Source organism: Ranitomeya imitator, chromosome 1 (genome assembly GCF_032444005.1).
Source record: "Ranitomeya imitator isolate aRanImi1 chromosome 1, aRanImi1.pri, whole genome shotgun sequence".
Taxonomy (NCBI): domain Eukaryota; kingdom Metazoa; phylum Chordata; class Amphibia; order Anura; family Dendrobatidae; genus Ranitomeya; species Ranitomeya imitator.
In genome coordinates, this window is record NC_091282.1 from 725,107,375 (window position 1) to 725,121,303 (window position 13,929).

General features: G+C 44.1%; 1 protein-coding gene across 1 annotated transcript in view; it reads left to right on the forward strand.

Moving 5' to 3' along the window:
* The window catches only part of RPAP1 (RNA polymerase II associated protein 1), a 151,172-nt gene that overhangs the window by 80,610 nt on the left and 56,633 nt on the right, over positions 1-13,929 (forward strand). Inside the window, exons 11-15 of the mRNA XM_069732537.1 lie at positions 8,860-9,027; positions 10,202-10,402; positions 12,658-12,792; positions 13,184-13,363; positions 13,736-13,893. Of these exons, the coding sequence (XP_069588638.1) occupies positions 8,860-9,027; positions 10,202-10,402; positions 12,658-12,792; positions 13,184-13,363; positions 13,736-13,893 (842 nt within the window). The remainder of the gene's footprint in view (positions 1-8,859; positions 9,028-10,201; positions 10,403-12,657; positions 12,793-13,183; positions 13,364-13,735; positions 13,894-13,929) is intronic.

Sequence of the window (13,929 nt, forward strand, 5' to 3'; positions counted from 1 at the left end):
TGCTCTCTGGATGCTCTCTTCCCATACTGGAGGCATACTGTGTCAAGAATAGTCCACCCCCACCAGGAGTGAGGGCCCACTCCACCCACGCGGTGGGGCCTTCATTAGTCATTCATTGCCAGGCCTCCGCGACCAGATCTGCAAGGTCACTACCTGGTCTTCCTTTCATACATTTTCCAAATTCTACAGGGTGCATACCTACACCTCGGCTGATGCGAGCCTATGCAGGGAGTTTATTCAGATGGTGGTTGTCCATCACCCGACCTGATCTAGGCATGTTCTTTTGTTACTTCCCTTTGACTGCTTTTGGACCTCCCATGGTTATCTGTGTCCACCAGTGAAGCAATAGAGAAAAAGAGGATTTTGGGTACTCAACTTAAAATATATTTCTCCCAGCCTTCATGGGGGACAGAGCACCCTCCTTTGTTTGTGCTTTTGTTGAGCCTATTTAAGGTTGTTTTATTGTTGCTTCTCCTTCTGCTTTCTCACTAACTGATGAGCTTCATGCCAGTTGGTGGCTGTACCCTGCTGAGGAGGAGATAACTTTTTTTTTTTGCCTAGTGTCAGCCTCCTAGTGGCAGCAGCATACATCCATGGTTGCCTGTGTGCCCCAATGAAGTCTGCGAGAAAAAGATTTTACGCTGAGTACCCAAAATCCTCTTTTTGTGGAAGTAGATGAAAGGGGTTTCCAGTTTTGAAAAAACCCGGACTGCTTGCTGTAGTTTGTTCTTGAAAAGACAAACTGCTTTACTCACCCTTACTTCTCAGTGATTGGATAATAATAATAATTTTATTTATATAGCGCCAACATATTCCATAGCGCTTTACAAATTATAGAGGGGATTTGTACAGACAATAGACATTACAGCATAACAAAAATCACAGTTCAAAATAGATACCAATAGGAATGAAGGCCCTGCTCGCAAGCTTACAATCTATAGGAAAAAGGGAGACATGAGAGGTGGATGGTAACAATTGCTTTCGTTGTTCGGACAAGCCATAGTGTAAGGATCGGGTGTTCATGTAAAGCTACATGAACCAGTTAACTTCCTAAGTATGTAACAGTACAGACACAGAGGGCTAGTAACTGCATGAAATATATGAGAACATGATGTGAGGAACCTGATTATGGTTTAAGGTTTTTTATTTTTATTTATTTATTTATTTGAATGGTCCACACAGGGATATTTAGGTTAATGCGCTGAGGCGGTAGGCCAGTCTGAATAAATGCATTTTTAGGGCACGCTTAAAACTGCGGGGATTGGGGAGTAATCTTATTAACTTGGGTGGTGCATTCCAAAGAATTGGCAAAGCACGTGAAAATTCTTGGAGACGGGAGTGGGAGGTTCTGATTGAGGATGTTAACCTCAGGTCATTAGCAGAACGGAGAGCCCGGGTAGGGTGGTAGACTGAGACCAGGGAGGAGATGTAGGGTGGTGCTGAGCCATGGAGTGCTTTGTGGATGAGGGTAATAGTTTTGTACTGGATTCTTGAGTAGATGGGTAACCAGTGTAATGATTGGCACAGGGTAGAGGCATGCAGCGCTATAAACTTCTTGTCAACACTGCAGACAATAATAGACATCTGGACCAGTGATTGAGGGGAAGAGGGGGGGGGGAGGGGAAGAGGGGGGGGAGGAGGGAAGAGAGGGGGGAGAAGGAAGGAGGAGGGGAAGAGGGGGGAGAGAAAAAGGGGGGTAATAAGGGGGAGAGGAAGAGGGGGGGAGAAAAAGAGGGGTAATAAGGGGGAGGGGAAGAGGGGGGGGAAAAGGGGGGTAATAAGGGGGAGGGGAAGAGGGGGGGAGAAAAAGGGGGGTAATAAGGGGGAGGTGAAGAGGGGGGGAGAAAAAGGGGGGTAATAAGGGGGAGGGGAAAGAAGGGAGGGGCATAGGGAAAAAAAGCAATGCAACATTATAACACTTATAGGGTACATAATGTCCGGGTCATAAGGTTTAAACGAAGCAACTGCGAACCAACGCATAGACAAATAAACAAACTAGAGATTGCAAGCCAATTAAGGCCAATCATATGTGAGCAAATATTTAACAAGGATTGTACCGTTAGATAGTGCATGGAATATACAATTAAATGGTATTGCACCTAGAATTTGGTGGTGAGGGAAATTAAGTAATGGGGGACGGAAAGGCCTTGTCCCATTTGTTCCATTTTTTGTAAAATCTTGCAAACTGATTGCTAATCAAAGCAAATTTTAGTTCATGTGATTTGTGTTGCTGGACTAGGTGTAGGATAGCCTCTGGATTTGGGAGTATTTTGTTTTTCCAGTGGAAAGTGATGAGATTTTTTGCTACAAGACAAAGATGAATAAAAATGGGTTGGAGTGCCAAGTCTAGTTCGTCCAGGTTAAGGGAAAGAAGGGCCATTTGAGGGGTGAGGGTTAAAGTTTTGTTATAGAGTTTGTTGAGAGTGGTAGAGATCCAAGACCAGACTATTTTGACTCTAGGACATTCCCAAAGCATATGTAAAAGGTCTCCCTTGAAGCCGCAGTCTCTCCAGCAAAGGGGTGAGGATGAGTTTGAAGGACCGAAGTGTGCTAATTTTGCCGGGGTAAGGTACCAATTACTAATAGTTTTAAAGTATGTTTCTTGAAGTGGGAATGAGATTGTGGAGTTGTACGTTTTGGAGAGAGCTTCTTCCCATTCTTCCCATCCCAGACGATAGTCTGTCAAAAAGCCCTTATATGATCACCTGGGAAAAAAACCCTAAAATCCACCTTCTCTCCTGAGCAATGGGAAGTAAATCAGGAATTTCATCATGATCAGGAGACTCTCGACTCTCTGAGTCGGTGAATAAGGCTTTGAGACTTGAGGAGGAACCTGTATCTAAAACGGATCATGCCGTGTCCTTTAAGAGGACCAAGCGAGCTCACAAGGTATTTGCTACTCATCCTGAATTTAAGGAAATTGTTGAATCTCACAGGATCCGTCTCTATAAACGATTCACAGGGCAGAAGCCCATGGAATCAAAATATCCCTTTGCCCAGGATCTAAGAAAAGATTGGTCTCAATCTCCCTCGGTATATCCTCCGGTATCACGCCTGGCTACTAAATCTATTTTATCCTCTTCGGAGGGCGCCTCTATTAAAAATCCAACCGATTGTCAGATCGACAATATGGCGCGTTCAGCTTTTGAAGCCTCAGCAGCCGCACTCTTCCCATCTTTTGCTGCTACGTGGGTGGCAAAGGCTATGACCCACTGGGCTTAGGTCTTGTCTGCAGCGGTGCTGGATACCGATCTTCCCCCCAAGATAGCAGACCTCGCTACTCAGATAGCCAGAGCTGGAGATTTTGTAGTTACCGTGTCCCTGGACGCTGCTAACTGTGCTTCTCAAGCAGCAGCAAACGCCATCACCATCCAGAGATCCTTATGGCTCAGGGACTGGCTTGCGGATTCGACTTCCAAAAAGTCATTGACTTCTCTTCCATGTCAGGGTAGTCGCCTTTTTGGCTAAAAGCTCGACCAATTAATTTCCGACGCCATTGGAGGGAAGAGTAAATTTCTTCCATAACAGAGACCCTTTCGGCCCTTTTGGAACCAGCAACAGCAGGCCCGGTCCCGATTTTTTTCCGCTTCAACTCAAATTGGTCCTCTACTTCCACATCCTCTGGACCAGGCCAGGCATAGAGATAGAGGTCCTCAAACCTCTTACAAACCTTCCCCCTCTTGGAGAGGCTGGCCTAGGCAGTCAGGGTCCAGAGGGTCCAGACTGGGCAGGTTTCCCACACAATGACTCCCTGCGGTACCCTCAAAGTAGGCAGCCGCCTGATTTCCTTCAGCGACGCGTGGCTCTTGGTCGTTCACGACGAATGGGAATTTCTCTCTCTTCCACCAAATCGCTTTTTCCCGTCTTCTCCTCCCAGGGCAAAGGCATCAGAGTTCTTCCAGGCCATAAGCTCTCTAATAGAAGATGGGGTTATTATCCCCGTCCCTCAAAGCGAAAGGTTTCAAGGTTTTTATTCAACCCTGTTCATTGTTCCAAAGAAGGACGGTACAGTACGGCCCATACTGGACCTAAAACTGCTGAACAAATTTGTCAGGGTGCGACGGTTCCAGATGGAATCGCTTTGTTCTGTCATCGCCTCCATGGAGAAAGGCGAGTTCCTAGCGTCCATAGACAGCCAGGACGCGTACCTTAACATTCCTATTTTACCTTCTCACCAAAGGTTTCTTCGCTTCGCAGTTCAGGAAGATCACTTTCAGTTTGCTGCTCTGCCCTTCAGCCTCGCCACCGCTCCCAGGGTATTCACCAAGGTCATGGCGGCTGCCGTGGCCATCCTCCATACACAAGGTGTGATGGTGTTACTGTAACTAGACCATATCCTCATCAAAGGCCCCTCTTTCCGTACTTGCAAGGAGGCCGTGACCATCACAATAGATACTCTTTCTCGCCTGGGTTGGAAGATAATCTTCCCCAGTACCGGCTCAGCGAATTTCCTTTCTAGGAATGATACTGGATTCGTCCCAGGGGTTGGTACTTCTTCCCCCAGAAAAGATCCCAGTCTTACAGCGGGAAGCTCGGAAGCTCTCCCAACCTCATACTTACCCTCTACGTTTCAGTATGAGAGTTCTCGGCAGGATGGTAGCAGCTATGGACGCGGTCCCATTCGCTCAACTACACCTCCGCCCCTTACAACATGCTCTCCTGGCTGTGTGGGACAGGAACCTGTTATCTCTCGATCGTCATTTCCTTCTTCCCCAGCGAGTCAGACAGTCTCTCAGGTGGTGGACTTTGAAGTCCTCCCTGAATCAAGGGAAGTCCTTTCTCCCAGTACATTGGCTAGTTGTGACAACAGATGCCAGTCTTCTGGGCTGGGGAGCAGTGTTCCACCATCACACTGTTCAGGGCCGCTGGTCTCTTCGGAAGCTCGCCTGCCCATCAACATCCTGGAAATACGGGCAAGCAGGTTGACTCTTCTTCAATTCCATCCCTTCCTGACGGGTCGTCCCATCAGGATTCAGTCCGATAATGCCACGGCAGTGGCGTGCATCAACCGGCAGGGGGGAACACGCAGCAAGGCAGCCATGACCGAGGTAGGCCACATCCTTCGTTGGGCCGAGGAAAACTGCTCAATGATATCAGCGGTTCACATCCCGGGAGTTGAAAATTGGGAGGCAGATTTCCTCAGCCGCCAAGGTCTCGACTCTGGAGAGTGGTCTCTCCATCCGGAGATCTTCTACCAGATCTGCTGTCGTTGGGGAACCCTGGACGTGGATCTGATGGCCTCACGGCTAAATTCCAAGGTTCCCAATTTCATAGCTCGGTACCACGATCCAGCAGCCATCGGGGCAGATGCACTTGTTCACTCGTGGCATCAGTTCCAGCTTCGTACATATTTCCCCCGCTTCCCTTGCTGCTGAGAGTCATCAAGAAGGTCAGAGCGGAGGGGATACCGGTAATCCTCATTGCGCCAGATTGGCCGCGCAGGGCCTGGTACGCTGAACTAGTTCAACTAGTCACCGATGTCCCCTGGCGATTACCGAATCGCACAGACCTGTTGTCCCAGGGCCCCATTTACCACCAGAACTCCGAGGCCCTGTTTTTGACGGCATGGCCGTTGAGTCCTGGGTGCTGTCACAGGCAGACTTCTCTCAGAAAGTCATTTCTACCATGATCAGTGCTAGAAAGTCTACGTCTATGCGTGTATATCATCACATTTGGAAGACCTTCTTCTCATGGTGCCAGGACCGTGGACGCTCTCCTCTTGAATTTTCCGTTCCTTCCATCCTCGAATTCCTTCATTCGGGTTTGGACTTGGGTCTCGCCCTCAGTTCTCTCAAAGGGCAGATTTCAGCCTTGTCAGTCCTGTTCCAACGTAAAATTGCCAACAGATTACAGGTGAAGATGTTCATTCAGGGAGTCTCCCATGTGGTGCTGCCCTATAAGATGCCGTTGGAACCATGGGACCTTAATTTGGTCCTCGGAGTCTTGCAGGAGGCTCCTTTTGAACCTCTGCAGGACGTTTCCCTGTCTCTTCTGTCATGGAAAGTTGCCTTCCTGGTTGCGGTCACGTCCATCCGACGAGTCTCAGAACTGGCGGCCTTGTCTTGCCAAGTACCTTTCCTCATTTTTCATCAGGATAAGGTGATTTTGAGAACATCCCCGTCTTTTCTACCGAAGGTTGTCTCATCCTTCCACTTCAATGAGGAAATTGTCTTGCCTTCACTTTGCCTGGCACCAGTACATCGCACCGAGAAGGCTCTCCACACACTGGACTTGGTGAGAGCTCTTAGGAGATACGTCTCGAGGACGGCGTCTTTCCGCAGGTCAGATGCTCTGTTTGTACTCCCGGAAGGGCCAAGGAAAGGTCTAGCCGCTTCCAAGGCTACGATAGCCAAGTGGATTCGTTCAGCTATCCAGGAGTCCTACTGAGTTAGAGGTCACTCCGTCCCAGTGGGGGTTAAGGCTCATTCTATTCGGTTAGTGGGTGCGTCTTGGGCCATCCGGCACCAGGCGTCGGCAGCACAAGTCTGCAGAGCTGCAACTTGGTCGAACCAGCACCAGGCGTCGGCAGCACAAGTTTGCAGAGCTGCGACTTGGTCCAGCCTTCATACGTTTACGAAACATTACCATGTCCATTCTCAGGCCTCGGCAGATGCGTCCGCCGGCAGAAGAATTTTGCAGGCGGCAGTGCCGCATCTGTAACTTGTGGGTACAATGAGCAATTGCAGTGGATTGTTTTCCCACCCAGGGACTGCTTTAGGATGTCCCATGGTCCTGTGTCCCCCAATGAGGTGTAGGAGAAATAGGGATTTTTGTGTACTCACCGTAAAATCCTTTTCTCCAAGCCAATCATTGGGGGACACAGCACCCACCCTGTTAGCCTGTTGGCTCTAGTTTTTTTTTCCTGTGTTGACTTGGTTTTGACATAGTTTATTCTTGTTAATTGTTAAGCTCCTACTGCTTTGTTACCAAACTGGTTCACTTAGAGCCAGCAGGAGGGTGTATACTGCAGGGGAGGAGTTATTCTTTATGTGTTAACCTAGTGTCCTCCTAGTGGCAGCAGCATAACACCCATGGTCCTGTGTCCCCCAATGATTGGCTCGGAGAAAAAGATTTTACGGTGAGTACACAAAAATCCCTATTTTTTTTTAAACAATTAGCAGCTGGTGACATGGGTTTCCAAAATAAGCAAACCCTCTAACTCATGGAAACTGGCATCTTCCTGTCTTGTGTAATATAAAATATAGGAGACTGCGGAAAACACTGATTGTATTTACAAAAAGACTTCCGATTATTCCACATCATGGAAATACAATGGGTAATTTTGAGTTCCTACACATCACCCAGCACCCCCCTTGCCGGTGGGCCACATCCACTACTACAAAAGGTTCATATATGACCTGTTCTTCACATGGACAGGTTCATCGGAGGAAGCAGAAATGTTTGTACGGTACTTCAATTTGAGTTCTTGGGGTTTAAAATTTTTTCTTAGTTTTTCTCCTTCAAACATCGATTTTTTTAGACTTGATGGTACATGAAAGCCAACAAAATAACATCCGTACTTCAACACACTTCAAAAGAGTCAATGTCAATAGTTATCTAGAATTTAAAAGTGGCCATTATCCAAAATGGATCACCAATATTCCATATGGTCAGTACAGAAGGATACGAAAAAATTGCCCAAATACAATTTTTTTTAAAAGATGCCCGTATTTTGGAAAAGAGATTTACTGAAAAACATTATTCAAAAGAAATAATAAATGATTCCTTCAAACGTACAGTAGCAATACAGCAAAATGATTGTCTAAGAACATCTAACGACGTGATCAAAATACACTCTCTTCTATGCCTTCCGAACTCCAAATATTAAAATATGTTTTCGATATCTCGAGGAAATCAATACAGCACAACCATGTATGGTGCACTAGATAAGACTTATGCTTTATTAACATATGTGACACTTTAAATTGGGTTACAGACAAAGGAATAGTTGGATTTTGTTCTCTGACATAAAAAAAAAATCAGAAGAAAATATTAGGATAGGACTGAACAATATAATGAAATACGGTCTGATAGCAACTTTCAATCAGTCATAAATTAATAAGAGATGTTCTAAAATATTGGGTACTGCGTACCATTGACCCCATATTATCGGGAAATATCCCCTCACAACCAAACATTATTTTCCGCAGAAACTTTTAAAAAAATGTGGCTCCCAGCAGAATAAAATCCAATCAGCCACAAGGGTATCTATCAGCTTTTGCACCTACATCCTCTTGAATCACAGGGTCCTATTGGTGCAGTGTCTCTAATGCAAGATAATGAGATATGGTGAGAAAGTTTTTTTCATCCGTATCAATGGGGGAATAATTTCATATCAAACAATTCATCCATTGCTACACAAATTACTCGATTTATTTACTGGAATGTGAATGCAAATTGCAGTATATGTGTCTTTTTAGAGTTTGTTAATTGAATCATTGTAAGTGGTGCAGTTGCTATTTCCATGATTTAGTTGCCAATTGATTATTTGAACACCTGATTTGTTAGTTGATGCCCTTAAGGGTGTATATAATTATCCGAGTATAGTGTTTATGGTATATGCATGTTTTTCGCCTGATGAAGGAGCTTGATAAGCTCCGAAACACATAGTGCATAAATATTTTTAAAGCCATAACTTCCCTCAGTGTGACTGAAAGATCCTAGGCAGCACTGTTTTTCATCATCCATTATCTCCCTAATCCTCGTCAGAAATACAATGAAATAAGCCCAATGGTGCCAATGACAGCTGGTTACATGCAGTTTCTGTGTGAAAGGACCCTACTCTTCAATGAGGAGCAGCCTGGTAGTACTTGGTACCAATATGTGTTGTTGTGATGCCTCCGCTTTATACTCTCATAGGCCAAACAAGGAGAATTTGCCTCTGTTCTTATGGGAAGCATGCTGCGCCTCTTGCTGGATGCAGGGTTCCTCTTCCTCTTGCGCTTCTCCATTGATGATTCCATAGAAAACGTCATTTCTGCGTCTGTCGGCACCTTGCATTCCTTATTGGTATCACAAGACGACGAGGTGAGTGCAAAATGATCATTTGACCAGAATTGTATGAGATATAAATTATTCTGCTTAGCATGAACTGTATGAAAATTGTGTTGCAGTAATATCTAGAGAAAATTAATTTTTAAATCTTGTTCTTTATCTGCAATAACATGGCAGCTCTGCTCTGCAATGGGCAGACGGGCATGGTCTGTCCTACAGAAGTGTGACATCCAATGTAGCTTGTCCTGAACATAATTCTAAGCCTTGGTGATGGAAAGAAAATGATGTTGTTATATACTATATGTATTAGCAATATAGGCAATCCACATTCAGCCCTGTAATCTATAATGTACCATATGTGTTTTATGGTGAGTTAGAAAACATGACGCAACAAAAGCGATTATGCTGGTATAAAAATGCTTTACTCGCCCTACCCAGGTCCACCACTGAGTCTCCACCACTGCTCCCCATGTCTGTTATTGCCTACAGAGCTCTGAGTTGTGGTCTCAGCCCTGCAGATCATAATAGACACCGGGAGCAGCAGCGGAGATTTGAGAAGGGGGAGGTCTTTTTTATAACAAAAAATTACACCTGTGGACAGGAGTGGTCTGGGCCCATACACTTGCAAAGTTAGAAAATAACAAAAATGCCAATTCTCACCCGCTCCTGCTCCAGTGATGTCTCTCTGCCACTTCCCCAGTCTTTGCTGTCAGGCTGCAGCAGTGACATCACAGCTACAACAGGTGTGACCACTGCAGTCAATCATTTGGTTCAGCTGTGATGCTGATGTAGTTAGCACAAGCTGCTGAGTCCAGAGATAGCTTCTCCTACCTAATATGTGAGAGGGGGCTTTAGTGTTCACTCTATCATTAGGAGAATTTGCTTTTTTAACAGCTAAGGTGTATCACAGAGATCTTTGTCCTGGCTGCTGCAGAACATCATAATGCACTCCTCAGATGCGGCAGGCTTTCTTTGTGAAAAGAATGTGGGATATGTATTAATTAACCATAGACCGCAAGCCACCCCTCCTGTACAAAAAGACGTTCTGCAGCAGCAGTATGAATGTACTCATCTTGTAGCCTCTTTTATATGGTTAAGAACTTGTCAGCGGTTCTGATCTACTTTAAAATTAAAACAGGACATTTCCTTATCTGTCGTGTGGTGAATGTGCTTTTTTTCTTGATCTTTTTTTTTTTTTTTTCGGCAGAAATACTTAGATAAGACTTTTTCTTGGTATCAAGGAACAAAAGTGTTTCCGTTGATACCAAATTCAGAGGAGGAAGAGGAGAATGAAGAGGAGGACGAAGAAGCATTAGACATCATTAAAACCAAAGGGAAAGAGGACAAACAAAAGGATAAAGAAGAAAAGAAATCTGACCCTGATGTTGCTCGATATGATGCTGTGAAGGTGAGACAAAGATGCAGTGATATGTTGTAGTATGTTTCCCTTATTAATGGCCCTAATTAAGGTACATTTGTCTCTTTGATCGTGTCTTTAGGTGTCAAATGAACACAATTTAGTAAAACTTTACACTGTGGTGTTCCTCTGTTTTTCCTCTTGGAAATGCCTGAATACATTGACAGTAATTTTGCCTGCACCTACACACACTGCTGCTATAATATCAGTACTGACCGTTGTAGTCTGTGCAGGGATTGACTATTGACCAAAGGCATAGAAACATGCTGCTGGCAAAAGATTTCACCACTGTTCGCTCTCCCACAACATCTGACGTGTGCAATGGCGATTGAAGTTCGCTCATATTGCAGCAGTTTAACCCCCTGTGTGCCACTGTCAATCATGGCAGCAACATTTAAGTGGTTGGATAGAGGGGCTGTCCTTTCTGTAACCCTTCGGCCCCCCCAACGAAACAATGATGAGGTGCTAATAGTGTTGTGATGGCAACCAGGGGTCTCCTGATGCCCCAACTTGTCTTTCATAGTTTTACTCCAATATTGGTCACCTTGTCGCCACGCTACTTAGGAGATTGTCATTTATATAATGGACTGCAATGCTACAGTATTTGGCAGTTACTAATAAATGTGGACTGCTATACTACAGCATTGGGAGACTAATAATTAACGTTAAACACGTAAACAAAATCTAAACCATTTTAAAAAATAACATATTTGTTGTCGCAGCTACTGTGACTGTCCAAACACATGGAATATAAGAAAAAAATGGAAATGGCAGAACCGTCTTTAAAAAAAAAAAGAATAAAAAGAGATCAGGAACCTATATGTGTCTCAAAATGCTACCAATAAAATCTACAGCTCGTCCCGCAAAAATTTTGCATCTATGTTCTTGACAGTTTTTTTCTTGACTCGATTTTTCCAAAGCGTTTGATACCGTGCCGCACAAGAGGTTGGTACACAAAATGAGAATGCTTGGTCTGGGGGAAAATGTGTGTAAATGGGTTAGTAACTGGCTTAGTGATAGAAAGCAGAGGGTGGTTATAAATGGTATAGTCTCTAACTGGGTCGCTGTGGCCAGTGGGGTACCGCAGGGGTCGGTATTGGGACCTGTTCTCTTCAACATATTCATTAATGATCTGGTAGAAGGTTTACACAGTAAAATATCGATATTTGCAGATGATACAAAACTATATAAAGCAGTTAATACAAGAGAAGATAGTATTCTGCTACAGATGGATCTGGATAAGTTGGAAACTTGGGCTGAAAGGTGGCAGATGAGGTTTAACAATGATAAATGTAAGGTTATACACATGGGAAGAGGGAATCAATATCACCATTACACACTGAACGGGAAACCACTGGGTAAATCTGACAGGGAGAAGGACTTGGGGATCCTAGTTAATGATAAACTTACCTGGAGCAGCCAGTGCCAGGCAGCAGCTGCCAAGGCAAACAGGATCATGGGGTGCATTAAAAGAGGTCTGGATACACATGATGAGAGCATTATACTGCCTCTGTACAAATCCCTAGTTAGACCGCACATGGAGTACTGTGTCCAGTTTTGGGCACCGGTGCTCAGGAAGGATATAATGGAACTAGAGAGAGTACAAAGGAGGGCAACAAAATTAATAAAGGGGATGGGAGAACTACAATACCCAGATAGATTAGCGAAATTAGGATTATTTAGTCTAGAAAAAAGACGACTGAGGGGCGATCTAATAACCATGTATAAGTATATAAGGGGACAATACAAATATCTCGCTGAGGATCTGTTTATACCAAGGAAGGTGACGGGCACAAGGGGGCATTCTTTGCGTCTGGAGGAGAGAAGGTTTTTCCACCAACATAGAAGAGGATTCTTTACTGTTAGGGCAGTGAGAATCTGGAATTGCTTGCCTGAGGAGGTGGTGATGGCGAACTCAGTCGAGGGGTTCAAGAGAGGCCTGGATGTCTTCCTGGAGCAGAACAATATTGTATCATACAATTATTAGGTTCTGTAGAAGGACGTAGATCTGGGTATTTATTATGATGGAATATAGGCTGAACTGGATGGACAAATGTCTTTTTTCGGCCTTACTAACTATGTTACTATGTTACTATGTATGTTAGTTGTGTTAGGAGCAGGCAGAAAATGCTGCAGGCATTATATAAGCTCTGTAGACCGTTTTTCTTCTGGTTACTTTTGCCTTTCAGTTCTAGGTTTAGTATTACTATGATCAGTATTAAAACTTTTATCACTTTTTTGTTTAGGGTCTTCTAAAGACAAAGTTTCACCATCGACTACGATATATCTTGGAAGTTGTGAGGCCACCAGCCTCAGTGGTCCTGCAAATATTGGATATTCTGACTCGAGTGGCCCGTCATTCTGCAGCAGCCTGCAGCCAGGTGAGCTATACATACATGAAGATTTATATAATGGCCCATTTACTCTACGCAATGCGCACAGTTAAACGGCAGCTGACCGGCAATGTTTGTCGACAGGCTTTTAATTGCCAGTTTATATAGACCGACCCCGCTATGGAACAGTCTTTGCACACAGTTCCAAACATTGCACTAACTGGTTGAAGAGAACAACCCATTCTTACCTGCCATTTACACCAGGTTTTTCTTTTTAACATAAACTGGAATAAGACATAGAATTACTGCGGCTTAGCTAGAGATAAAATGGATGCTTTGTCTATCGTCTACAAGAAATGTAATTTATAGAAATAATTGTGAATTTTACTTTTGGTCAGGAGGTATTCACTTGGATGACTCCTTCCTGTGTTATCTCTAGCTTTTAGATTGTCCACGGCTTATAGAGACTGTTGTCCGTGAGTTTCTGCCTATGCAGTGGACTATGGCAATGGAAACTGATGATCCTGGTCCTTCCATTCTCCATGGTGTACCTTGTTCTACAGCAATGAAGTTCTTGCGTGTATTGGCCTCCTCAGGTCGTCATGTTTCCGCAAGACTAGTAAGTATATGGGAATATGATGATCTTTTCTATATGTACTTGTAGAATTGATTAGGTATTGTGGTTGTGAAGTTTATTAGTGTATTTTTATATGGTGTAGCTGCTGTAAAAATGCATAAAATATTATTACTATCCTCATATATACTTTAAAAAAAATAGCTGATGCAGCACTTGCACTTTTTCACACAGCTTGGTGACTGTAGTAACTGTTTTATTTAAAAAAAATTCTCTATGTGCTCTATGCTTATACAGAACACCGCCGCTGCTATTCATTTCCTTAGCTCCAGCAGTTATGTCATCTGTTTGACCTAATAGTGAATAGTGCCATTCGCAGATCTCTACTTTATGCACATGTATAATTTTCTTTTGAAGCTGAATACTTTTGACTTGAAGAGCCGAATCAGCAGATTTGTGGTCCAGGAACCCAAAGATCTTCCTTTATTAAAGGAAGAAGCAGAGAGATTAAGCACTGAGACGTTTCGCATGTGGGCTATAGCTGCTGGATATGGCCAGGCCTGTGATATATACAGGTTAGTTATTCAGGGAAAATACTTGTTATAACTGAT